Below are 25819 nucleotides of genomic sequence, written 5' to 3'. Positions count from 1 at the left end.
CAGACTTGGTCTAGTTACACACATATCGATTCTTGGTCGTCTTTATAAATTCTATTAGATTGAAAATAACTTTACAAACATATGTATTTGCCACGTTCCATTCAATCTGATAGAATTATAATGACGGCAGAAAAACGAAAGTCCACAAAACGATGTTTGTGTAACTGGCTTTGAGCGCCACGAAAAAGCGCATTTTGCTTTCCATCACCTGATGCTACACCTCTATTTGCACAGGAACAGTAAGATACTGATATAATGAGCTTAGCAACAACTGATAAGAAGCGGAATGCGCGTGTTAGTGGCGTATAAGTCTGTAGACACGCACCTTTACATAATCTTGTAAGTCAAGTTTATGGAGCAGATTTTGTATATACTCTAAACTTTGTAGACCTACCTGCAGACGGCGCCCTGGTTGTGACGCAGCTTGCAGACTTTGTCGCAGCAGGCGTCGTTGTCCTCGGTGCCTAGCAGGCCGGCGTCGCACTCCTCGTCGCCCTCCACGCGCAGATTGCCGCAGAACGACTCCTCTGGCTCCGAGAAACACCGACCCGACTTCGCCTGCAGCACTTTGCGAATCGACCGCAAACTGCACGGCGAGAACCGCTGCAAAAGCAAACAACACAAATCAATATTTGAATTCATCTAATCACATGATCACAAATCAAAAATTGTGTATTGACTAAACTTGTGTGTGATTTAATATCTAGTATCTAGTTTATAGTATAAAATCTAATTTGTTTTGGGATATTTGCTCTCCTAAGTACCTGACGATGTCCATGTATTTGTATAAATGCTCACGTTCTCATTTATGGCAGTGAAAGCTGGGTAACCCTCAAGAAACACTGGAGTAAGGTTACTGCAGCAGAAATGAGGTACCACAGAAGAGCAATAGGAAAGACAAGACATGATAGATGGCGAAATGAGAGAGTGAGAGGAGAAGTGGGAAGAAGAGCACTGATGGAAGACATAAAAGAAAGGCAACTCAAATGGTTTGGACACCTCACTAGAATGCAAGAATGTCGCCCAGTAAAGGAAGTGGTGGAGGCTAGGAGGGAAGGAAAGAGACGGAGAGGTAGACCTAGGATGAACTGGGAAGGCTATCTGGAGGAATTGGGGAGGGAGAGAGGCAAGACAATGAGAGATATGAGAAGAATGGCTGAGGATAGGACTGCATGGAGGAGATGGACCGAGGCTGGTACCCCTACGCTGTAACGGCAGAGGGGGTCAAGAAAAAGAAGAAGAGAAGAAGCTCACGTCAATAAACATTGAATTGATACAGCACAGTTTGCTTCCTTTTTCTAGAACATCATTGTTGGTGGCTCGTTGGAGTAAGTGATAACGCACCAGTCTAATAATCAAGAGAACCCGACTTCGAATCTTGACTGGGGCAAAAGTTTTTGACCACAGGACAATCACATAGATACGGCCACCCCGTCTTTTGGAGGAGACGATAAGCCGTCGGTCCCGATTACCTAGAAAGTAGTCGTCTTCTCTCATCATCATTCCTCTCACTTATTCATTACCCACGCACAAGCCTAAGAGCTTATGTGGGCATCATCCTCAGTATTATTATTTAAAAAATTATAACATTATCCAACCTTATAATTGAGAATCATCCAACAACTTTCAGGAAAGTACCACAGGCACAAGCCCAAAACAGGGTTACAATAACTCTAATTTATGAGGATCGTTCGAGAATTGAGTTACACTATTTTTTATAGCTCTTCAAATGGCAGAAGGCTGGAATTTTCAGGGAAATTTCTAACAAGTTTAGTGACACTTCTGTAAAATTTTCATGCGGCCGTCATCATTCATTCGCCAGTTATGGGCCAATCAATATGGAGCTACCACCCACTTTAACCGCCAAATGAAAAGTATGTAGTGTCATTCGTTATTTAACGGGAAAGAATAAATGTGCGACTGAAATTCACCGAAAGTTGCTTAGTGTGTATCGCTAATTTCAACATGTGAAGATAGTTGCTAACAAATTTTGTTCTTAGTGTAAGTGTAAGGTGTCTAGGTGTAAGGTGTAAGGTTAAAGTGTAAGGTGTCTTCGGATATCTTCGACAATCTTTGGGGCAAGTGACGTGAATCGTCATTGATCCATTTCAAAATATTATGATGTTTTAAACAACAACAACATGCACTCAATTTTATTTATGTAAATAATAAATGTTGTTCACTTACTAACTGGAGAATTTTCGAATGGCAAAAGATCATTTTCAACAGTGGCGGTCTGTTGGACATTCATGGCTAGGAAAACAATGATCCTCCACTACAGATCGACAATGTGTTTGAGGTAAAGACTGTGCGAAGGCTAAAAATAAAATTTCTACTGGTGATATTTTTCAAATTTATTCGATTTGTATATCATGAAGCTATCAAAATGAAAAAGGTTTCACAGGAAAACATTTTTTTCCCGATCATTACTTTTTGAGATATAAGCGCCTAAAGTTTAAATTTTTGGGACAGAACATTTCAAGTTCGGTAAGAGATAATTCGGGAGAGATGAGATTTAGAGGATAGATTCTTCATGGTATTGTTGATCTAGTAATACAAAAATTTTCTGAAAATATTGATATTTGAGAAAGTTATTCAATTTACCAAAAATAAATCAACTAAAAGTTATTTTTGGTCATTTTTAGTAAATTGAAAAACTTTCTCAAAAATTGATATTATCAGAAAATTTTTGTTTTATTGAATCAACAGTACCATTAAGAATCTATCCTCTAAGTCTCATGGATTTATCTCTTACCGAACTTGAAATATTCTGTCCCAAAAAATTTAAACTTTAGGCGCTCATATCTCAAAAAGTAATGATCGGAAAAAAATGTTTTCCTGAGAAACCTTTTTCATGTTGATAGCTTCATGATATACAAATCGAAAAACTTTGAAAAATATCACCAGTATAAAGTTCATTTTTAGCCTTTGCACAGCCTTAAGAAAAAACAACCTAACATTAACACGTTTTTCGTAACCAAGAAGAGACCGATCCAACCGACCGCCACTATTGAAAATGAATGCTTGTCACTCGAAAGTGCCCCCCCCCCCAGTCAGCAGGTGAACAAAATTGTTTATTTAGATGAATAATTGACAGAATTTCGTTGTTTAAAACATCAAAATAGTGTTCATACATCTCAGTTCGGAATGGATCAAGAAACCATAATCTTTAAACGTATGTATTCGAGCAGAACCGATTAATATTGTGGAAATATTTAAAGACTTCAATAGAAATTGTAAATTTGGAGTAAATGTATTAATACATTAATACAGTAATAAATACTGTTTCAGTAAGCTCGATCATGATCAAGCGTAGCACGATTTACAAGTGTGCACGGGAATTATAAATAGTAGCTGTTGCCATAGAAATCATATGTTCCAGGGCACTGGAACTGCTATAAACTATCGTACTGCTATAATATAGGTACTCGTAAAGCCTACCTGATTTGATATTATTTGAATGTCCAGACCAAGTATGGCGAATCTGGACATAGATAAGATAGAAAAGTATCAATTTGCAATTATTCTATGAATATCTTTATACTGAAGATAATAAATAAGATTATGTCTAATCTAGAAGAAAATGTGGGAAGAAAGGAAGTGGAGTTGCCTATTTTCCCCATACAGTACTTTCAAAGTGTAGTGCGAAATCGTCAATTTTTCAGTACCTATTCGAAAAGTCATGTTTGGTGATCCTTACCATTTTGTGCAATCGTATACTGTAAATTAAACAATGATTTGTAAATTTGCAAGAATTTGAGAGGAAAATAAAATATACCTTATTATTGACATCGTATCCACTGACACTGTAAGTGTACATTAGATAAGATCCGCCTTGACTAGCACTGGGACTGCATTCGTTTATGTCAGGATCATGCTCTGACCCCCAGTTGTGCCCGAACTCATGTGCAGTCACCAGATCGGCTTCTCTGGTGATCACTCGCTGACCGTAATGGTTCCGACTAGAACTCAATCCCGAGTTCAGATACAGAGTGTAGCCATTTTTGAAGTACTCTGTAAATTGTATAATGCTATAAATATAGCTGTTGGAATAATCTCTATTCTGAATTAACATGCAATGAATTGTTGGGAATTATTTATTCAGATTATTATGAGTCTACTATCTATCGATAGAGAAAATACCTGAAAGATAAATCCATTGAGTGTGTGATTATATTTTAATTTGAGCTGTAAAAATCAAGTCATCATTTTGTTTTGGATCATGGTTGGCTTTTTATCAAGGTGAATGAAATTTAAATTCACAGAAAACATATTTATAACTTTTCATTCGTTTGATATGAAAATGCACTCATCCAATAAAAAAATGGGTTATCTTCAAACATAATGGATGTAACTTAGAACTGCAAATATTCATGCTCATTCAAAACGGACTAGCTATAAACTATCAATGACAGTTCCATTGATCTGGTAAGATGAATTTTGAGTGGCATAAACAAGCCAAGCAAGACTGAAGACAATTTCTATGGAAATTTCAATCAAAGTGTAAGAATGGAATCATTAATACTATGGCATTATGATTATCAAGCAAAACATTCCAATCACCACAATAATTTCTACAGGTGGAAGAATGTGAATGAACAAATAAAATCCATCACCAAAATAAGAAATAAGGAAGAAGTTCTATTCAACAACTATTATAATAAAATATGTTGTATGTACAAATCACATATATGTAGCATACATTGTAAGTTTTGCAATTCCATTGTGTTGAATTTTCAAATTTTAGCCAGCAATCTTATTTGGAAGTATCGTATGTGAAGGGGAAAAGATTAATTGTGATGAGAATGCGTTTACATGAAAGGGATAATTGGGAGCATATGATTATACGTGATTTAATTATATAAAATTGATAAAAGCTCAGATGACTAGATGATCTAAATGATTATACAGAAAGATAATTTAATAATATGGTAAAACACAATTATTAAAGTTGACTTGATAAACAAAGATAGTTTTGGGATATGAGTAAGTTTAAAGAGTGATTCATCAATTAATTAATATAAGCTTGATCGTTTACTGGTGTACAAACAATAATATAATCTTCAATTCATTAGAGATGGTTCAGAATGAGAAAACGAGAAAACGTTCGGCAGCCATTACGCCACTGAAAGCATAAAAGCTTTATCTCGTCACTGAACCATCTATACAAGCTAAATTTGACAGAGATTATCAACTGATACGAGTCACACTACTTGAAAACAAAGATAATCCTTACTTGACGATTACAAGAGAAATTTGATAGAAAACAATAATTAAGAAATTGAAGGAAATATTTGATAACTACGTTATAAGAATGAAAAGTGAGAAGGAGATATGAAGAGTACAGTACAGATACCTGGAGTGCAGATGCCACCAACCGAGTTGCGACGGGGAGAACCAACATACGCCAAACCGAGAATGCCGCCTTCAAACTTGAGGTCGGTGAACAGGTGCGCCAGGCAGAAGTCTTTGTGGCTGTACTCCCGGCTGAACACCTAGCAACGCAAACACATGCAACCACCACCTCAGTGCACTGCACACTGCCAAACCAGCCTATTTCATATTACAATCATTATAATCTATAGAACTGCCAGTGATATTATAAGCATCATTTTATTCTGATGTTAGAAAATATATTGTACCTACAACGAATGTGAAATAGAAATGAACCAACTAGAATTAACAAATCATTTGGTAACTTTTCCTAGTAATACAGAAAACGATTGATACAATAAAAGATTCTCATCTAAATTCATTGTATTCTGAGATAATTCACACAGATTCGTCTATGTGGGGGAGAAATTAACATTTTTATCTTGTTTTTGATATATATATATATATATATATATATATAATATATATATATATATATATATATATATATATATATATATATATATATATATATGAAAGAAATAGGTTAATATAGATTCTCATTTACTTGAATCAATAATTGATCCTGCATCTTGATTTAATCATGGATTAAAATTGATAAATCAGATAAGCAAAACATTTTGCTTGAATTATTACATGCATGAGAGAACATGCGGTTTTATCTTATTAATAAAAGTTATAAGCGGTTCATGGATTTTAAATTCAAGTGCATACAACACTAATGGAAATTATAATGACCAATTGCTTTCTGATAAGTGATATTTGCGAAACAAAATTCGCCATTTAATGCAATATAGGTGACTACTTTGATATAAAATATTGTCAGTAACCAGTCCTGTTCATCCTGTGCATAGTCTAAGGAAATTAGACTATTTGTATTGTGAATAAAAATTTTGATTTGATTTGAATTCAATGTACTGTAGGTACTTTTGATGACCCTTCGAGCGAGCTCAGCTCATATCACATTAAGTTTAGATAAATATCAAGAAGGAATAAAGAAAAAAATAACTGGAAATATTACTCATAGGAATAATTGACTCATGAAATAATTTCGTAATTTTTCCTCTACAATTGATCAGTATTGAATTGAAATATCCGATTTTAAACAACCCTAAAAGTGAATTTAGTAAGTGAAATATTGCTTAAAAGCGAAATTATTACTAGAATTTGACAGGTTAAAAATAGTTTTTACAATTAAAAATAGAACCAAACAATTAGATCGAATAGCAAATTTTCAATATGTTAGATTAATGATCAGAAAAAATATATAAATTGGAATTCTCATACCAAATTAATAATTCCGCCTTAGCGGAATGCACGAGTAGCCTTATAGTGCACACATAACCTAAACAGATATATGCGAAGCTGCACTTTAATCGACTATGCTCATTATAAAGAAAGATAGAAACTCGGCCAAATTCGAATACAGAGTTCAGCAATATGACTGTGAGGCGTTCTCTGGAGTTCAATTGAAATGTTATCATACACTTGCTAATAATTCAAGAATGTAAAACCTGATTTACAAGTGCTTATTTATACCATACATTTGGAATGGAAGTGAATCAATTGCAGTGTAAATAAGAGTGTTTTCATCGACAACCGTCACCAGCCATCACCGTTAGGTAGTTGCAGATTTTCATCGGAAAGTGAACAATACCACGACTACAAATGCCGCCAGTCGAGTAGAATCGAGGCGAAGAAATGTACGCCAAGCCAAGAACTGACGTTTCTTTTGTTCGGAATTGTTGATGAGTGAACAGGTGGCCCAAACAGAATTCTTTCAGAATTGCTGCTCTTGAAAATACCTGTACAAGTTTTTGGTAATCTTGAAAAATATGACTTGAACTTCATATGTGGACGGAATGGAATGATCAATATAAGGCCGGATTGCCACATATCAGTATCAGAGTCGTTGTCCGGTTCAGTGAGAATATTCTTCCCATAACTTCTAATAAGACTACTTCCACTCAGCCGGATCGACAAGCAAGCATGATAGCCTCATTAAATAGTCCCAAGGGCAAAATAGTTTCTCTGGACAAGACAAGGATTCTGATACTGCACGTGGGAATGCAGTTTAAATGCAAGGAACTTTTCAAGCAACGAGAAGAAAAAAAACTTTAAAGCACATGTAGCCTACATGAATAAATATTTAAAACAGTAGAATAAAAAACAGAAAAAAACAAACGTTTCAATAACTAAATCAACAAATTCAAACAAATCAGCCCTGACGATTATACTGTGTAGATGACTTAAAACATAAAATTAAATTACAAAATTAATTTGTTAGTTGAATAAAATAATGAAAAATCCAGTCATTGAGGTGGTTAAAAGAATTATATTACTATATATTTATTTATCATATTCACACTGCAGAAAACAAGAAGAAAATGAGTTTGAAACATGTATTTCAAATTATTCTAAAAAAGTATTATTCTTTTGCGATCAATCTTTTCACGATAGACTGTATTATCTGGATAGGAAATAGCTTTTCTCCGGTAGGAACTATAAGATTCCTCACAACGAAATGTTACTGGTAATACTCTTGTAGATTACTTGATTATTACTAAAGAGTTTAATCTTCAATTGGTAAAGTATCATATATATTACATTATTTTCGTACAGTATTAGGATCACTTAAAAATGTATCAAGCATGGAAAATCTAGATGAGAGAATAGACAATCAATAAACAGAAGCAAAAAGTTTGAAGATTGAAGTTTTAAGAATGAGCTAGTATGTTCAACATAACATTTAGTTAAGAATTCACCCGTCTTTTTTATCTAACAATGTATTTTATGGTATGAACTATGAAACAGCATGTACCATTTCAAGATGATTTTCCAATATGTTGGGATGTAAAAAGGTAATCTAAACTTATTTTTTGGTATTTATTCATCTTTCCAGAGTTAAATTTATTCAAATTCGGAAAAAATTGTTACGAGTTCGCCTGTTTTTATGACAACCATTTTAATGACAAGTGCTTTTACAGATAGATAAAATTTAATATTGTATTAATATAAATTGAAAGAGGTCATACTCTTCCAATTAATTATACTCATACATACTCATACTGGATTATTTTCCATGAGAGAATTTTGAGACTTTTCTAGTAAAAAACAAAAAAACAATTAAATTAAATCAAGATACACTGAAAATATGAAATAATTCAAAAAACAAATCGATCACCAAGCAAGGATAATTGAATACACAACATGAAAACTCTGTTTTCAAGCACATATCATAACTGATGCACAAGAGATGAACAAAGAATTCGGAAAAGTATAAATACTTACTTCCAGAAGATTTCTAACATCCCACTTTTCCCGAACCATATTATAATGTGCCTCTCCACCGCGCACTCGTGTTGGCTCGGAATGCACAACTATTTTCTTGATCACGAATCCCATACCTTTGAAGCCCTCTTGGTCCGAACGGTCTTGCCAAGTTGTATCATTGTAAATCTTGTGCACACGATCTATAAGGCTGATCTGTGGAACAAATTGAAAAGATGATGTATGAGCAATAAACAATATTGAGCCATATCTATACATATAAAATCGAAGCGAGTCTTCAGTTAGCAATTTTGTAAGATACAGCCGGGGATCCAGCAAGCGGCGCCCCCTGGCTAGGTTGAGGCTTGCGAAGCTAGCCTGCCGGCTTGTCCTTGATATGCTCAATTGCATTGAACAGCATTGCCAAGCCGTGAATGTGGACACATATCCGGTTTGTTCAGCAGAGACGAAAGAAAGAGATATTAATTCCAAATATAATAATTATGTCGATTGCTAAAGTTATTCTAGTGGGGAGTGGATTATAGTCAATATTATAGTAAGAAATTAAGTAATTTTCTATTTTATTTTTTGCTGACTGTAATTATTTATTCTTTATTCATTTATTCTTTTTTTTACAATGAAGCACAGATTGGGAATGGAAAACTAAGAATACCTTGTACTATTTCTCTTCCAAATTCAGGTAACATTCAAAAGTCCAAATGAGGTTATGTCTTCTAGATTTCTAGATTATGAATTATTCATTCATATTGATTTTCTTGGCAGAGAGTTCTTCCTTGTCGTATTACCCAATGCCACTTCCAATATACACCCAAGTTTATAAATCAAATATTATGTTCGTTAAAGTTTTATCACTAAAAATATTCACTTTCACTTTCAACTCCTGATTTTTCATTTGATAAAGTTCAAAATAAATGAAAACTATCTCTAAACGCCAAATCTCTCTTCATGGACGCGTGGAAGTTGGCGAGCGAGGAGTTGATGGCGTTGTACCAGCAAGACACTACCACCGATTTCATTATGTTCTCAGAAGCTGCGTTACTCCGGTAAAAAGATGTGTTGCAGTTGGTAATAAACTGTCAAATCAAACAGATTTTTTTGAAGTATCGAGCATTTTTAAGAGGAGGATAAGATCCTTGCAGAAGCCTATTCAGGAGTTATGAGTACCAAAATACATTTTTATGACAGTTGCAATAAAGGAAGGCAACTTGTGTCGTTCTATTGCACGCAAATTGCCTATGCATATATTCACTAGTCACTTGGCACCACCATGTGGTAGGACGGGTTGACGGTAAGGGGTGACGTGGAGGCCAACTATTATTGTCATCATTTAACATCACATTTTAATGTGAGTTTTTCTTTTCAAAATCGGCCTATTGCAATACTTTGATATTATTCTGTTGCTATATTCAGGAATGCCCTAGCCATTGATACAGTATTGAGCACCACTGCCTTCTGCATCAAGTATAGCTTGTGCTTCTTGAGATTCCCAGCCGACTCAGATCTGCAGTCACTTTTGTTTCCATCAATCCAACTGCTGATATTATGACTAGGACAATTTCAACTTTCTCTTGATGCCAGATATCCTTTATCTCAGCTGCCAAGGGAAGATACTTGGCAATTTTCTCATTATAGTACGATACCAATTTGTGGCAGCATAGAATGCTCACATCTATTATTACTGTTTCCCTTGTCAGCTTATTCATCACAATTATATCTGGCCTATTGTGTGGAATTGTCCTGTCAGTCAGCACTGATCTGTCCCAGTATATCTTGAGAAATACTAAAAATAAATCACGTGCTATTTGGTCAGTTGAAAAAGAGAATTTGAATGTTAACGATAGAACATCGGAGCCACAGGTAACTGATCTCACAAGTTATAAATTTAATAAATGTTTCCTTGATAATGTTCAGTCAACAAAACAAAATATTCAACAATCAAGACATGACATGCCATATTATTTGAATAAATTTGTTAATGCTAGACAGAATAATATCAACTCTGTTTTCTCAGTTGGTCATTTCAGTGTTGAAGAGATCTATAATGCCATTTTTTCTCTCAGTAATAGTATGAGCTTGGATGTTTATTGTTTGAATTCTGCTATTTTAAAACTTGCTGCACCTTATATAGTAGAGGTATTGTCATATTTATTTAATCAATGTGCTAAAGAGGGTGTAATTCCTGTGTGTTTGAAATTATCAAAAGTTATTCCACTGTATAAGAGAGGTACTAAATCTGATTGCAGTGACTATCGACCAGTGTCAATCATACCAATTATAGCTAAGGTTTTTGAAATATTGCTAAATACTCGATTGGTAAAATATTTTGAGGGTGAACAGCTTTTTTCAGATGAACAATATGGTTTTAGATCCAAAAGAGAGACCAGTACTGCAATTCGAAATTTAGTGAAGGCTTGTATGGATGCTTTAGATAGTAGAGAGAAGGTCATGGGATGCTGGTATGATGTGAGTAGAGCATTCGACACGATATCTCATGATATATTGTTATGCAAGTTGAAATATTATGGCTTTGATCAGTTTGCTTGACTTTAAAGAATATTTGTCAGGGAGGTACCAATCGGTTTATTTTAATGGATCTTTTTCAAAATATCTGCTCATTAAATCAGGGGTACCCCAGGGATCCATATTAGGACCCACATTGATTATAATTTATGTTAATGACTTGCCCTTGGCTGTTGAAGACCATGGAGTAAATACATATATATGCTGATGATTTAGCAATTCATGTATATAATAAATGCTGCAATTTAGTGGAAAGTTTTATAAATAATGCAAATAGTATTATAGAAGACTGGACAGCAGCCACTTCACTCAGTTTGAACAGCAACAAAACCCAGACAATGAAATTTTCATTAGCTACTTATTCGGGAAATGAGAAGGTGAAGTTTTTGGGTGTGACGTTGGAGTCAAACATGAAATGGGGCATACACATTGAAAATATGTCGAAAAGTTGCTAGGGGTATATTTCTCATCAGGAAATTTAGACCTTTTGTCAATGTTGGTGTATTGCTGTCAATTTACTATGCACACATTCAAAGTCATTTGTCATATGGCATAGTGGTTTGGGGACACTCGGCTGACATGAAAAAGCTCATGATTTTACAAAAAGAGCTGTAAGAGCTATTTTTAATGTTCACTGTATAACTCATTGAAAACCTTTGTTTATAAAGCTAAAAATACTGACGGCACCATCTATTTTTGTTCTTGAGTGTCTGTTGTATGTAAAAGGTTACCAGCAAACAAATAACTATATTCATAATTATGACACATCAGAACACATTGTTACATAGAAGCCAATGTAATTTACAACTAACTCTCAATAGTTTTCATTAATTCGGTAAGAAAATTTGCAACTTATTGCCGACGGAAGTCAGAGCATTGAATATGACCAGTTTTAAAAGATTCTTGGAAGATATGTTGTGTGAGCTTTGTGTGTACAGTGTTAGGCTGCGTTTTTACGAGTGGAGCGACTCTCTGCCGGCAGCCAATTTCAATTCAGTGCACAGTGCACACTTGTGCGTATCGACAGCGTCTCTGCCGACGTGCCGAGCGACGTCAATTAGTACTCAGCAATTTCCGCGGCTTGGGCAACCTGGTCATTAATCGTGTTTTCAAAGTTTTTTGTAATACCGGATGTCAGAGCAATTATCATAAAAATCACAATTATTAAAAGAATTAATTATTCATCGGCAGTAATAAATAATAAATTAATTAATTGGTTAATAACTAATATAGAGATAATGCAAATAAAGAGCAAATAGTACAGCTTTTTCAAAAAGACCTTTTAATTCTTTTTTTAAATACAATAAGCAAATAAAATTATTGAATCATTCAAATCAATTGAAAGCACTATAAATTCCAGGACTTACTCCCATCTCCAGGTGAAAATTCAAAATAAATGAACATCAGTGTTGACTTATTAAAAATTATAATATGAACATTGTTTTAATAATCTTGAAACAGTCAATAATAATGTTTATTTATTTCGAATTTGTACCTGTAGACGGGATAGAAAAAGTCCCGAAATGTATAGTGCTTTGAATTTTCAATTGTTCTATAATCATTCAAAGAACGGTATTGTTTGTTTGAAAAATTGTCAATTTTTGTTTGAAAACTATTTCAATTCTATATTTATTAATTTACAGCATATATACAGTAAATTAACTTTATATACACAGCATTTATAGAAGAAGAGTATTCTATTTGCCCCTAAAATATAGCATAAGATGAAAGACCACCAATAATTCCAAGAACCGGAGAACAATCATAGAAATTACTATGAATTCTGTGTTGCATATCCATTTATTTTCGTTACTATGATGTCGAAGATCGCTAATTCAAAAGATCTATTGTTCCAATTAGATCGAAGCTCCTATATTTCATAATAAGAATCAGAGGAAACAGAAATACAAAGTAGAAATGAAGTCAACTAACAATGAGAACATAAAAAATCATGGGAAACTACTCAGACCTCTACTATTATTATTGGATAACAGTTCTTAGAATTTAATAATAGTACAATTATTGCTGGACTATTACTTTCACCTCAATGCAATAACAAAGTATGTTATTGTATTAAGATTAGCTCCGAAGCATAGGACAGTTTTTTAATGAAACTTTGAAAAAAAAAACATTCGAAGAATGTATGTACAAGAATGTATGAGAACTGTATACATAGAATGTCTTAATATCCAATAGAGCCAGAACTTCTACAATTTTGATTATTTTCGATAGCCGCGAGGCCATTTGACTAATTTGGAGGCGCTGAATCCGAATCTGAAATCACAATTTCTCAATCATCATTTTTACGAGTTTTAAGTTTTTGAAGTAGAGAATGAAACGCTGCTTGCCCGCCGTGACGTAAAGAAAGTGGCGGCTGGCATGCGTCAGCAGAGCGTCGGCAAAGCTTGAGCGGGCCTGCGACGCTGTAATGTGCACTGCTCCGTCCGGAACCCATTATACTTCTAACAACTTTTAGAACGCCAGTGACCTAGTTGTCGCTCTGGTCGTAAAACGCGACTAGAAATGACGCAAGTGTGCACCGGGCCTTAAGGAGTTCCTAGAATGTTTGACACTTAACGCATCTATAAATGTATAGAATATTATTGTTGTTGTCCTGTTTGTATTATTGTTGCTATCTTAAAAAAAAAAGTTACCATATTTATTAATTTATTGATGAATGTGACAAATTGTAAATGTATTAGACCTTGTTATACAAATTTTGTTTTGTAATGACAATAAACGATTTTGATGACAGCAACATTATTGTGCTTCTTGAGGTACTCCATGGCTGCCATTGATTGACATGCAGATGAAAAATCTTGCATTCTGCCCGTTCTGTGTACATAGAATGTGGTAAATTGTCCGATTCACAATTTACCAGGTAAAAAGTTCCGCGTTCCATGGGAAGAGTTTTGACAGATTCTGTACCAGAAACCAGTTCCAGTTCCAAAATCCTGCACCACAGTCGAAGCGTGGAAAATTGTCCGACCTGGTACAGTTCCAACCTGGTCCAACTATCTGAGCTCTCATTGGTCGATCATTGTAGTCTGCTTGCTACTCTGCGCATGCGCTGATAGTTTGTTTCTTTACCATAGAATACATAACCAACAATATGATGTTTGATAACCATTCATTAAATGAATTTTTCTCTATAGAAAATTTGAGAGTAATGGAATAAATGAAATGCACACTTTTCTAGACGGTAAGTTTGTAAACAGCCTTTCTTCATTCACGCAGCTAGTAAACGACACATTTTAGTGTAAATATGTGCGCGCCAAAAGCTTGAACCAACGATTTTGGAATGGCGTTCCATGGGAACATTTTGCACTAATCACGTGATGGAACAATTTACTGTACACAGAACGTACACATCGTCTCCGATGCCAAGCCACAACGTCTGCAAAGGTCGTCAACAATCATTCATTGGTTGTTTCATTAAGTATTTCTTTTATTTATTTATTTTTTGCCACCACTTGGTCTTATATAGCCACCATGAAACCTTCAGTTTCAAGAAAGAGGCCCCCATGCATTTGACAATTCCTATCAATACCAGGCTCTCCTAGTGAAAATGCATGCCTCCTATGCAATTGCTTGCTCCCCCACTGCTCCAAGACCTCACTTCCATGGGGCTTACTTGTTCTCACACCACCAACACTGTGCACAAGTCGAGTGGGGTGTACCTCTTATCTGCTTCTGTGACTGTTACATAAAGATGATCCTGCTTTTTTGTGAAGAAGGCTTTCATACTGTTCACCTGTTTCTCACACAACCATCTCAGATTATTATTATGATAATGCTTCATTATTACATTCATTAGTATATAGATACTTTATTATTATAATAATGAATCTCCTACAAGATTTAATTCATTTGCCACTGATTTTCTACATTATGATTGGTTGTTGCATTTAACTATAACAAGCCGCCTGAGAAACTTACCAGATAATTTATTGTCGTTTTAGTATTGCTTCCTCCCATTTCTTGATAGAATCTATAGTCGGCGACCAGAAGAAGAGGACATCTTGTTTTTGTGGGAGTGTATTCATATGTGTCTGATTGTCGTTTGGCTCGGACCTTCACATCACTATCCTCGTCCTTTTCAAAAATAATTTCATCGACTGGACCATTTACCAATTCCGTATCTGAAAAAATAATCAGGAAATCTATGACATGATCAATAATCGATGAGAAACCATGAATCTAGATTTTTTTCATAGATCAACGCATGATACAGCTATAGATAAGAATTCGATCATGATATACTAATAAGGCTTTAATTTTATATATGATCATGGGAAAGCATAACTAAAGCTTAGTAATAAAAATGAAATACTTAATTATGACACGAAATATAATTTATAAGTAAAAATAGCGGTACGTCCAAGAACTTTTTAAACAAATCAAACATTCTCAGTGCTTTTGAATTTTTTAGAGAGAAATTGATCAAGTTTTACTGTACTGTTTGATTGTATTGATTATTACAATGAATTGGGATACAGAAATCTTAAATCTGCGCATCAACAACTCATCTTTTCAGAATGAATACAAAACAATGAATTGAAACTATTAATGTCAAACAATCTGAATTCAGAATAGTTTACAAACCATCGTCATCATCATCATCTTCGCTATCATCACCTTCCTTGACATGAGCACAGGGGCGATGGGGTGTTTGGCCTTGGTCCCAACTGAATTGAACATCTGATGCTCTATAGGTGACCATGGTTTTATTATCAAGATGCGGTAGATGCCTCCAAGATGGCTGAAAAAGATCATCATTCCATTATTATTACCAGAACTGAACAAACAAGAAAATGTTACTTTTGCAACCTTACTCGACTTTCATTTCAAAAGAGTTTTCATTTCACTTAACAAGAGGAATAATTTTCACAAACCAAAGGCAAAAAACAAGTTATTTTACAAAGAGATTAATAATCAATTACTTTATCCAATAAATCAATCTTAAATTTAGATTAAAAAAAGAAAGAAATGGAAGATGATTGTTAAATTATCAACAATCGAATGAAAACTTACAATCGTATATATTGCAGTAAATCAAAATAGTATATTACCTCGATATGATATGTTTCATCAGGTACTTGTATAGTTGCAGTCATTAATCCATCCTCCATGTGAACACTTGCATCGGACCACGTCTCACCAAATACTCTCCCATCATAGAAGTTTTCATGATCTGGAAAGAAAAGTTATTTGAAAATCTATACAAATATTTCGGAAGAGTTATACAATTTGAGAAAACATAGTTGCTTTAGGCTATAAAATATAAATTGGGACCAAATTCTTACCCAAGGCTACATGATGCTCTCATAAAAACGTTCAACTCACCAATGAATACAGGTTTCTCCTTTCCATCACCATCAACACTATAAGCTTGGAATTTTGAATGAAGAACTCCTTTTCTTGGAGTAAGTATCAGTCTAAAGTCCCTGTAAAAGAATTACTATGAAAAATAACTGACAGTACATCTATATTTAAGTATATTTCAGAGTTTTTTAGATTTGAAATTTTTGTTTCAAAGATTAATAAAACTGATATTTAAAAAAAAAACTCAAAAATTGATATTTTTTTGAAGAAAGAAAACTTTTAACTCAACTGGAATTAAAAAGAGGGAGCCAAAACCTAATAACTAATTATGACCTTATATAAATCTGAATCCTTCCATAATTTTCGCCTTACAATACAAGAGTAAAAGACGATACTAGTATCAATAATATGAAAATAATGCCTTTTTAGATCTATTCAGGATGGTCACAAGTATCCAGTAAGTATGGAATACAATTATTTTATAATTTATAAATACACACTAGTGATACACTAGTGATCTAGGATAATTAAAGCCGATATTAGCCATATATTTCAATCAGGCTTAAGACAAAAACTTGACTTTTGCATTGAATACTTCAAATAGAGCTATGTTTACGAATTCAATTTTGTGTATTATTACTCTCCTACTAAAATGCCCTGAGTTATCAATTATCATACGTGCTTTTTTCTGGATATCTACATAATTAAACAACATATCAATAGAGCATAATTTATTATATTAAACCTAAACCGAATAAACTAACCAAACTTACTTTCCCAGAGTACTGAATCGGACTTCTTTGATTTTATTGTAAGGATGATTACTTTCTTTCAAGCCTCGCTTTACAATTGAGTGGCTAAGATCTGATGCATGGATTGTATCAAAGTATTTGACATTCTTGTGAATGGAGCCTGTAAAAATCAAATAATCAATTAAATGTTTTGAAATTTGTTTCAAATTGAAAGGAGAAGTATTGAAGAGGATGAAGCTCAACAGGATAAAGGACCCAGAACAGGACCAACGGCAGTGATAGGTTGTTACAATCTAAAGTGTTTTCTAGCAGTAAAATTTTATGACATACCAGTGTTGAAATTTGGATCGCATTTTCTCAATCAAACTGAAAACTATCCATTGCCCATGATATGAAAGTAGTCGTCATCTCTCATCATCATCCCTCTCACTCATTACCCACGCACAAGCCTAAGAGCTTATGTGGGCATCACCATCAGTATTATTATTATCATATTCCGTCTCGCCGCTACTTCATTCTTAATTCTCAGCTTTACACTTCAGTTTATTATGGCCTTGCAAAATTTACTTACAAACTCCAAAAGGAAACGTCATAATCTGCATGTACTGAGGAGCGATTAAACAATATACAATTTCCATTAATATACAAATAAGCAATCAATAAAATGTACATAATATTCAAAAATACAATATATGAAATTTACTACAAATGTAAATAAATAAATTGAATTTTTTCGGAAATTATCCTACTCAACTATGGGAAACCCATGTTCTAGAGCAGGTGTAGTAGTAATACAATCAAATTTAGAGTGGGGGTGCAAATACATTGGGTAAGTGAGCTCACATATTGTTCGAAATTATGTTCTCTATATTATGTCTCCCAGTTGTTGTGATCCAGTTTTTAACGGCGCATTTTTTAACGTCAATCTCTTTGGAGCTATTTTGAGAGACCGTACATGCAGAGTGTCTCTTTATGGTAAACTCAGCACTATAAGAAGATTACTAAATGGTTTATCTCAAGGATCGGTTCTTTCACCAATTTTGTTCAATGTTTACACTGCAGACCTGCCTGTTACTCAATCACGCAAGTTTATTTATGCCGATGACATTGGGCTTGTTACTCAAGGTCGAAATTTTGATCAGCTCCAAATTGTGTTCAATGAGGACTTAGAGTTAATGGCAGAATACTTCCAGCAGTGGTTCTTGAAGCCAAACCCGACCAAAACTGTCTCAACAATATTCCATCTCAGTAACCAGCATGCAAAAAAGACAATTGATCTCAGGTTATGTGACAAAAGAATATCTCATCAGGAAGCTCCCCGTTACCTAGGAGTCAGACTTGATAGATCCCTCACATATCGACAACATCTGCAGGGGTTGAGAGATAAACTGAAGACAAGGCTAAATATCATCAGCAAACTTGCGGGAACAGCCTGGGGTTGTGACATGAATGCCCTTCGAACATCAAGTCTTGCACTTCTGTACAGTACAGGGGAGTACTGCTCTTCTGTCTGGGCTCGCAGCAGACATGTTGAGAAAATTGATACAGTTTTCAATGAAACTATGAGGAAGATTAGTGGGACATTGAGACCAACTGAGACTGAGTGGTTGCCTGTGCTTAGTAAAATCATGCCTCCAGATCTCAGAAGGTTGGAGAAGAAGAACAAGTTCATTTCCCAGTTGCAACACATTCATGAGGATCTCCCAGTCTCTAGAGATTTGGCTAACCCTCCACCAAGGCGCCTCAAGTCAAGAAGATACTTGAGACTTGACGAGCAAGAGGAAATTAGAAGTGCAAGGGAGTTATGGAGACTGAGATGGTTGCAGGGAGAGGTCAGGAACAAAGGCCTTGTGGATGACCCTAATGACATTGTTCCTGGCACCCAGCTGAGACGTAGAGAGTGGTGTGTCCTTAACCGGTTCAGGACGCAGGTGGGAAGGTGTGCTGAGCTGATGACAGCATGGGGATACACATCTGATCCTCTGTGCCAATGTGGACAAATCCGATCAATGAACCACCTAATATCTGAGTGTCCACAACACTCCTATCATGGAGGGCTGTCGGCCCTCCATGATGCTGGAGAAGATGCGTGTCAGTGGCTCCAGAACGTTCTAAATTCTATTGGTATTTGAAATATTAAGTGTAAAATTATGTTTTTTTTCTAATTTTGGCCTATGTATGCATATGCATATATATATATATATATATATATTATATATATATATATTATATATATATATATATATACGGCGCATTTAAATTTTCTTGTGTTTTCTATTACCTTGATGTGTACAGGAAGTAAATTGTGGAGTTTTGGTGCTAGGTGGTTGAAGTATCGTTGATATATTGCCTTCCTAGCCACGTTCGTAATAAGAAGGTTTCTGTTTCTTGTGTTATGACTGTGGTTCCTATGTTGAAAGCTTTCCGGGTTTTTGGGTAGTCTGCAAATTATTTCCAAGGAGTAGAGCTGTCTTATGTCCATCACACAAAACTCATTGTAGAGCTGGTCTGACGGATAACGGAGTGGCCTCTGCTCACTCCCCAATTGTGCAATTAGCTGCTTTACATGAATTTCATACTTCTGAATAGTTCAAATGATATACAGAAAATAACTTTTTTGGCACATGTGTCCTTTTTCTTTAGCAACTTTATTATCTGGGATTAAACATTGGTGGATACTTGCTGCCTCCGGGTCTTATTTATTTTAGGGACACATATGTCCAAGGTATTATATAGACAAGAATAGAATGAATCAACCGCATCATCAACATTTTCCAACGAGTACATTCCCTTCAAGTCACAGTCTCTGAGTTGGGTACAGCATTAGATAGTTAGCTCTTCCGAAGTCAGCTCAATACAGTTCAACTGAGTATTCACAGCATCTGCAGCCTGCAATCGAATAGTGAAAATAAGTGAAGGATGATGAACATCCTCAGGAACAAGAAGATACCCACTATGCTCAACCTGTATTTCCAAGTTGGAAAAAAACAATTCCAGGAGGTGATTATTACTACTAAGGATAGGATTGATTGATTGAGTACTTTATTTATGTAGATTACAATATATACTGGCTTATACACTTATATACAATAGCTTACAATACAGCAAAATTATAGATGAATTTACATAATATAGACTAACAAAATAATTATTGAAATTGTAAAGCTTTTCCTGGGGGAGTCACTCTCACCTCCAAGGATAAGTCGATACACATATAAAGAATCAGATGTGGAATGTAAATAGTCCCACATTACTGGTCAAATCATGTAGTGCTGTATCTAAATGCTTCACGTTGGGCCGGCAAATCATGTAAAGCGGTTTTGTACTCGCCTCACATACGTAGAGTGAATCTTGCACTGAATCAACGGTGTTGAGGTTATAAAGTTTGTAACTGCGTGCGTGGACGCTAAGTGTACACCAGACTGATTGGTTCACTACAAGATTCAATACAATTGTCGGAATCGTAGGAGGCCTAAACGCTCGCTCACCCTTGATTCTTCTTATGACAGATTGTATGGTGATGAAATTTTTATAAATAGTGTAGTGATCGCTAAACACTGAATACGGATACCTTAAAATTATTACCTGTGATGAATGAGCATACAAAATCATACAGGTCGAGCAAAAATCCCGATATAGATAATTTACGGGACTGCGTCTCTAATAAGTTCCGAAGATTAAGATAGGGTACAAGGACCAGATATCGTTCGAAATATATTTCGAGAACAGAGTCTTGTCGGGCTTTAAGCTCTATTGTAGGAAATTATATGATCTCTGGCTGCATCTGCTGTACAGTTGATGTATTCGCTCCTAAGTCGAAGTTGGTAACAGATAAAAGCTGATATATGAGCAGGTAAGGACAGAGAATATATAATCCCGATCTGACCCCACTCACTACATCCACTTAGACCTGTTCCAATATCCAGCTTACTTCAATTATTTCAATGATCGTATTCGATCGGTTCTTGATAATATAGAACGTATCAGACACAATAATTGACAGGCTTAAGGAATAATCGAACTCAGAAGACGAATTAACAAAATTGAAATATATTATAATAAAACATATGATCTCACAGTGCAGATTCAGAATGTGATTTACAGATTGAAAGTAATTTAACATTAACACAAGAGTTAGAAATGTTCTTGTGCTTGCATGACACCATGCATGATTCGACAGAATTTTACAATTGATAAAATTTAACAGTTTGTGAAAAAATGGTGAAAATAAATTATAAAATATGTTTTTTAAATTTGTTCGGGGTCGTCGTTCTGGCAGCGGAGGATAGTCAATCAACTACAAGTTCTTATAAATTCTATATTGAATAAATTCTAGGCTCTCAATGACTAATAAGCGCTTGTCGGCGTGGCCAATAATTTAACGAAGAAAAATTTATATTTCTGCACTGTAATATTTTCGAAGCATAGATTGGGGCCCCTTTAAACTTATAACTCACGTGAAATTCCTTGATGGTCGTGGTTTTCTTCTTTAGATCAAAATTGTTTGATCGGCGGCGGGTCCAGGCTTCGGTCTCAGCACGTGGGGAATTTTAATTTAAATATCTCCTTCACCATATTAATTAAGGGATAATTTAACTTTAAACTTTTGATTTATCGATTGATGAAAATAGATTTACAAATAACAAATAGAATAGCCTAAAATATTGGCTCACAAATAAAACATATAAAATCGAACGAAAATTTTTACGAATAGGTCTTGGTAAATTTAACGAGGTCTGAACGGTGAGGATTTCAAAAGGGAAGTGAAGTCTTTTGCTCAGCTTCTTGGCTAGAACCTTTTTTCTGAGAATCTCGGTGTAATAATTTGCATGAAAATTTGCCATTGGTAGAACGATTGTGACGTAGACGTGACGTCAGTGGCAAGCAACAGAATATAATTCCTTTAATTACGATAATAATTCAATTTATATAATTCTTAAAACTGCTTAATCTCCTAGACATAGTTCCTCTTATACAATGTACATGTGCTAGCGTATATGATAAGGCAGGTTTGTTGTCTGATAACAGATTATCATATGTTGTTTTCAAACGATCACCTTTTTGGTGCTATTTCTATGCACTATGATTGGCTTAGACTTGCCAAAGAGGTTTAATCACCATGTGGTTCAGTTGAAATAATAATTAATAAATGAATATTCTTATACAATTTTTATTATGTCTGAGACTGTTATAATTAATTTCTGCTGTTTTTATCAATAATATAATGTTCATGCTATGACCTAGTTAGTTACAATAATACTTGACATTATAATATAATTTTTTAAGTAATAAATAATTTCAACAATAAAACATACATTTTATTTTTTAGTCTAAATTCTTTACACTACTGTAAATATAACTCACATAAGCATAGTCTATTTCTGTCAGCTATGGTTGAATAATAATAGCTTTTGCAAAGTGAGTTAATGATTTTTAGCCAGCTTTGAGTTAGTGATGTTTACCCAGCTTTATGCCTATTTTGAGGAGAATATGCTTTTCACAAATCAGCAATATGGTGTAACAAAGGGAGATCTACCGCCAATTCCGTCCAGTCCCTGATTGAATCTATACTCATGGCAATGGATAATAAGCACTCAATTGACATGACCCTCTGTGATCTAACCAAAGCGTTTGACTGCGTCTCTCACGATATATTACTGACGGAAAACGGAAAAAAATCAAGTTATAGTGTTGTGGAGTTGGCCTGAGCTCAATGAAGAATTAACTTTCTGAGCATAGCAAGGTGGTTACAGTGAGTGGAGCAAAATCTCAGGCACTATGGGGTTCCAGAGGGACCAATTCTTAGCCCTTTACTTTTCCTTATCATTATAAATGAATCTCAGCATGGAGGGAAAAGCACTAATATTTAATATTTGCGGATGACATCACTCTCGTCGCCCAGGATGAAGATCCCCAATTAAACATCCTCAAGTCTGCCCAACTGCTGGAAGAGGCCAGCTCATGGTTTGGAGCTAACAGACCTTGCATGAATTAAGTCAATACTCAAAACATGTTATGCGTACTCTGAGGCGCGCTTAACCTTCCTTTGATGAGCCTGAAGTCAAGCTTCTTGGTTTCATGGTGGATGCTTCACTGCCTTGGGACCAACATTGTCTGTAATCTTCTCTTCAATGTGATCTACCTGATGCGAGTGTTAAAGAGCATGTTGCTAGCAAGCTACCTGGTGACGGCATAACATGTATTGCTTCATAGTTTTATAAACTACGGAATTGTACTGTGGGGCGTGCAAGAGGTTGTGAGAGGATTCTACTTCTTCAGAAAAAACATTAAATGCATCATCACATTCTCACTATTGTTGGCCATTTTTTTTTAAAGTTGAAGACTTCACCCAGTATCTGATCAACTCATTGATGCTTTTCAGAGGTCGGGATCATACGATTAAAAAAAAAAGGCCAAATTTATGGACACTACACTAGGAGTCGTGAAGATGTTGATCTACCACACTCACGAATGACCAAATCACATAACCAATATGTGAAATAGTACCAAATAATACCCAGAAGATATTCAAAAGGCTTCCGCTTTACGTTCGTGAATTATTGGAGGAAAACCTTCCAAAAAGTAGGATGAATTACTCAACCTTCCACTCTATTCCCTGGATGACGAGCGAGGAGCTAACTAGATTCATCTGTCACTTTGACTTGCCATATGATAATTTATTGTGTAGATTAATATTATGAATTTTTTTAAAATTCTATATGACGGAATATATTCAGTCAGTAAATAGAATGGTCATGGATCAAAAATAAACTGAATTGAGTGGGAAGCATTAATTTTGTTTAAAAAGAATTCTGACAGTTTGGAGTGAATTACGGTACACTACACTACCCAATTTTTGCAAACTACCTTGAAAATTTGGAAGTATAAGTCAATTGGAACAAAAATTTATTAGATTATAGATATTAGTAAATAATATTAGTAAGTAATCTATAGATATTAGTAAGTAATCTTATTTGGTGGTCCTAGCTCAAGTATAACAGTCATGACTCATGAGACCATTTACGGCTTAAATAGACTATTGTATAAGTACTGTTAACATCAGGCGATGCGGAGATTCCGTCAAACTCTTCCCAAGCCCCACCAATACTAGTATCATACATGAATATAAGTATAAAATAAATTAGATCAAACTCTGTGAATAGCATAATGTAAGTTGAATTAAGTTAAATTTGGCAAAATTACTCAGTTTACGGTAATCTTATATGTAAAACAGATTATAATATTTGAATTTCTTTAAGAGCCAAGTTTTTTACAGAGAAGCCAAAAACTTCCCTAATCCTAAATTTAATAAGCTTAATTAATGATTAGTAGTAAAGTATACTTTCATTATTTAATTCAAACTTTTTCAAAACATATAATTGAATAAAGCTTATTTTAATTACATTGATTTATACAATAACATTCAAGATAACTATAGTTTCATAACCTCAAATATTCAAATACTTACTGTTCACATTTGGAATCAGCCAAAAATTTAGAACACATAGAATGAAATTGTATTTTATGGAAATAAGCATGTTGAATAACAATAAAATCAAATCATTGCACAACTCACAATTACAAATACAAAGAATTACAATTACTGCACAAAAACCTTCATTTTTTGATTCGATATGCTAATTATTGCAGCAGACGACAAAGAAGAAGGCATAAAAGAAAAGGAAAACGACCAAGGTCTTTTGGATTATTGATTATTACACTATTAAAAAACAAGAAGCCTACAAAAATTTTATGATATTATAATATTTTATTGACATTATTCTGATTTGATAAACAAATCATATTCTTATTTTTAACAAATTACTTCGCATAGGTAGTTTACTGCTTTCACGATGAATGAGGTGGTCAAATATCATGTAGCCGAAGGATTGGCATACGGAGATGCAGGTGAGCATATTGTCAACTAGTCACGTTTAAAATATTGTTGAATTCGGCTTTCAGTGATAGTTCTGGCACAAAAGGGCACTCCATAGTCATTATTGAGTAAAAACAAAGGAATATGTCTCAATTTTTTCGCGAGAGCGTGTATAATAAGAAACACAATGATGATAAGCTGAAATCACAGAAAATAACTCAAAAAGATGAACGCAAAAAATATTTAGGGTCTTCTTTAATAGTTTGTATTTTTAAAACAGTTCAAAATATTTTACCGTTTATTGCAGCAAAATATTTAAAAAGTCTACCTCTCTCTAAAACACATATTCTATTATTTATAGCCTCTCAAACCCTACAATAATAGTATTTTGTCATTTTTTTCTCAAAATGAAATAATTATATCTTCACAGACTATGGGTCAACAGCACATTTTGGGCTGGTTTCAGAGCTTGGGATATTCTAGACTTTAAACAGCGGGAGTCAGAAAATTGGCTTTCCAAAACGGGTCATAGTCGTAGTCAAAGTCAAAAGTTTAATTTCAAAAAACTAGAAAATTAATAACATAAAAAATAAACAAAATGAAATAAAGAGAAAATAAAGTGTAAAGTTCAGCTATTTTGAATTATTTGGGAATATTTCAT

General features: G+C 34.5%; 1 protein-coding gene across 4 annotated transcripts in view; it reads right to left on the bottom strand.

Moving 5' to 3' along the window:
* LOC111053184 (ADAM 17-like protease) overlaps nt 1-24958 on the bottom strand; it is a 39709-nt gene extending 14751 nt beyond the window's left edge. For 2 of the 4 annotated variants that reach the window (XM_039439137.1, XM_039439150.1), the window contains exons 1-10: nt 24751-24942; nt 17304-17442; nt 16552-16652; nt 16278-16399; nt 15811-15967; nt 15145-15347; nt 8686-8880; nt 7052-7199; nt 3779-4014; nt 395-603 (exon numbers count right to left, since the gene is read on the bottom strand). In XM_039439137.1, coding sequence (XP_039295071.1) covers nt 395-603; nt 3779-4014; nt 7052-7199; nt 8686-8880; nt 15145-15347; nt 15811-15967; nt 16278-16399; nt 16552-16652; nt 17304-17442; nt 24751-24820 — 1580 coding nt within the window. In that variant the 5' untranslated portion in view covers nt 24821-24942. Of the gene's footprint in view, nt 1-394; nt 604-3778; nt 4015-5356; nt 5496-7051; nt 7200-8685; nt 8881-15144; nt 15348-15810; nt 15968-16277; nt 16400-16551; nt 16653-17303; nt 17443-24750 lie in introns of all 4 variants that reach the window. The other 2 variants (XM_039439154.1, XM_039439144.1) reach the window with 2 other exon arrangements.
* Nucleotides 24959-25819: the final 861 nt, after the last annotated feature.

This window comes from Nilaparvata lugens, chromosome 1, assembly GCF_014356525.2.
Source record: "Nilaparvata lugens isolate BPH chromosome 1, ASM1435652v1, whole genome shotgun sequence".
NCBI lineage: Eukaryota > Metazoa > Arthropoda > Insecta > Hemiptera > Delphacidae > Nilaparvata > Nilaparvata lugens.
This window is presented reverse-complemented; position numbering and strand designations above follow the sequence as displayed.